General features: G+C 27.0%; 1 protein-coding gene across 1 annotated transcript; it reads left to right on the top strand.

The window, feature by feature from the left end:
• The first annotated feature begins 380 nt into the window (after positions 1 to 380).
• Positions 381 to 1,094, top strand: LOC113372591 (ankyrin-1-like). Its single transcript, XM_026612951.1, has one exon. The coding sequence runs from the start codon at positions 381 to 383 to the stop codon at positions 1,092 to 1,094; it is 714 nt and encodes a 237-aa protein (XP_026468736.1).
• Positions 1,095 to 3,104: the final 2,010 nt, after the last annotated feature.

Raw genomic sequence — 3,104 nt, 5'->3', positions numbered from 1 at the left:
AATGGTGGACCGAAACTTGGCTACAATACCCAATTGAATACTATCAAAATTTGCAAAACTGCACATTTAAAGAAGCATTTGATCAAATGTCGAAAGAAACAATAAAATATGCCAATGCTGTCGAAAAACTTATTGATATTAGCGTAACAAAACAAAATGATTCATTTAGCGTTGAAGAAATATTATATATACACCATATAAAACATATGTCAGATGAGACATTGCAGAATTTAATCCCAGAAATTAAAAATAATGATATTGATATATTAATTCAAATTTGGAGAAAGTGCATTCTCGAAATAGGCCCTCACCATATTTTGAATGTAAAACATTATTTCAAGAGAATTGAAAATTTTTTTAATATATTTAATTTATTCCAAATGCTGGATAACCACTTTGTTAAACTAATGGATGCTATTAAACATGCAATGTATCCGGATATAGATACAGTTTTAAGTCAAATAGACCCCGATTTCATTAAGGCGGTTATAAATGGTCGAGACTTTGATTACGGATCTCCATTACACTACGCAGCATTTACAGGTGACGTAAAAATCACGAAAATTCTTCTGGATCATGGAGCAAATACCAATATATTACTGAATTCCAATCATGATCTACTGCTTGGTTGTAAGAAGCATCATTATTCACATGATACTAAAGATGGTTATACACCTTTATATGTCGCAGCTACTAATAATAAACATGAGATCGTTCAAATGTTAGTAGAAAAAGAAACCATGGTTAATATAGCTTATGGAAAATCAACATCACTGCATATTGCTACCAGAAAACGTCACACAAGGATCATTGAAATTTTGTTGAATAATAAAGCTGATGCCAACGTTATCGATGAAAATCATTCAACGCCATTGCATTATGCAGTTAAAAATAATCTTATTGATATAATTCAATTACTGATAGAGAAAGGAGCCAACATCAACGTTTTTGACAATACTGGAAAAAGTCCTTTGTGTCATGCTATTTCCTATGGTAACAGCAAAATAGTAAAGTTGCTGTTGAACAATCTTGACAATAAAACCGATACATTTTTGTCAGAAGCAGCTAAACATGGTTGTGAAGATATTGTTTAATTACTGATAAAAAATCGTATAGCCCAATTAGGCCCAATTAATACAAAAAACTATACATGCTTGCACTATACAGCTATGGCAGGACATTTAGAGCTTGCTCAGACATTAATAGGAAGAGGCGCTCAAGACGATGCAGTTAATTGTAAAAAAGAAACACCTTTGCATCTTGCAGCTAGAAATAATCGATAAAAAATTTGTAAAATTTTTATTGGATAATGATGCTGATAGTAAAAATATTAATATTTGGGCTCCAATTGACTTTGCCATCAACGAGTGTCATATGGCAATAATTAAATATTTTCTAAGAAAGGTAGCTAATGTTACAGAAGAGTCGAAGCTATTTCAACATGCGATAATTAACAGTAAAATAATTATTGTTAAATTTTTATTACGCCGCATTATCGACGTTAATTTTAAAATCTATCTTTATAATGAAAATATTCGGTAGGCTAACGATAAAACAGTATATAATTATCCGACCATAAATATGCTTTTGGATAATCATAAATATGACTATATTGAACATGGAAAAGATAGTTCTTGCCTGAATTTATTACACTACTCGGTTCTAACTAATAAATCATCGATTGCAAAAATCTTATTTAAAAAAAATATAGATATTAACGCCCCCTCGCTCTTCATTGGTGCTACTCCTCTACACATAGACCCACGTCTACAGTTTAAGTTCCAAATATTTTAATATCCTATCCTATACTTTTTAATATTCTATTTAATGTCCTTCTATTTATGGCCTTAGCATAAGCTGTATACGTATTGGAAGCTGCATTTTTTTATCAATATAAGAATTCAGAGAGAATAAATATAGTATCTACGGTAAAAGAACAATATCACCTTTGTTATTTGCAACCAATAAAATTGGTTCAATAATTTAAATAATATTAGTTGCTTTTTTGCAATCATAATTTCTAAAGTACATTTTTCTTACTAATAATTTAATTTGCAATCCATAATCTCTTATACCAGGCACCCCTGTCTGTCTGAGATATGGATATATGTGAAATGTATATATTGCTAAATAAATAAATAAATAAAAAAAAAATAGTTAAGATTATGATGAAACAAATGAATTTTTGACACATGAAACAAAATTCTAAATCATTTTTTCAATAAGTATTTCCTTTTTTAGTATTTCCTTCTGTTATTATTATTATTATTTCCTTTCGATTCTTTTTGTTTGTGTTACAATAGCTTATAATACTTCAATAGCTTATAAGATTAAATTGTATTTTGATTGTTAATTTAATAAATAAATAAAAATCAATAAGTAAAAATATTATTTTATATTTAAATAATTTAGTGAAGCAAAATACAACATGCACGAGTTGTATAAGCAATTTGGACTATTGTGTTATTTATTAAAATATATTATATATTTTCTACTGCCAAACATATATTGTATCTTATATGTTTAATTTCTGACACATATCAGTTGGTTTTCGGCAATAATATTGTAGATATTACATTTCAAAAGTTTGATTGTGTTACATACTTATATACATTAAAAAATAATATATTTTATATGATAAATATGTAATAATCAAACAATGTGCAGAAAAAAAGCATTTCAAAATAATTTTGATTATTTATTTTTAGTTTTATACTTAATATAAAATAACATTATATATTATAAATATTATTAATATAAATAAATACACCTGCTTGCATAAAACAGTTTTGTCTTTATTCTATTATCGTCACAAAATATTTTATGGTATGTTTTACATATTGTAATTTTATATTTTCATAAAATATCATTGCAACTGTTGCATGTTTAATAATAACATAATATTTTTTCTAGATATATCTATATTTTATTTATTTATTCGCTTCAGATTAACACTTTATACACCATTATTAATTATGTGGCAGTTTGCATTAACTTTATTATTTACAACTCTCGGAAAGTTCGTGTAACTCGCCGTAATGCTACTTAAATCTAATTAGATATTAAATTTTCGCATAGGTAAAAAATAAGGGTGTTTATTGCTT

Source organism: Ctenocephalides felis, unplaced genomic scaffold, assembly GCF_003426905.1.
Source record: "Ctenocephalides felis isolate EL2017-DRISC unplaced genomic scaffold, ASM342690v1 CF-g0.4_SCAFFOLD_00845, whole genome shotgun sequence".
NCBI classification, from domain to species: Eukaryota; Metazoa; Arthropoda; class Insecta; order Siphonaptera; family Pulicidae; genus Ctenocephalides; species Ctenocephalides felis.
Note: the sequence above shows the minus strand (reverse complement) of the source record. Positions and strands in the feature narration are given on the sequence as shown.

Coding starts and splice junctions, on each gene's coding strand:
- LOC113372591 (XM_026612951.1), top strand. CDS start 381: ATGCTGGATAACCACTTTGTTAAACTAATGGATGCTATTAAACATGCA.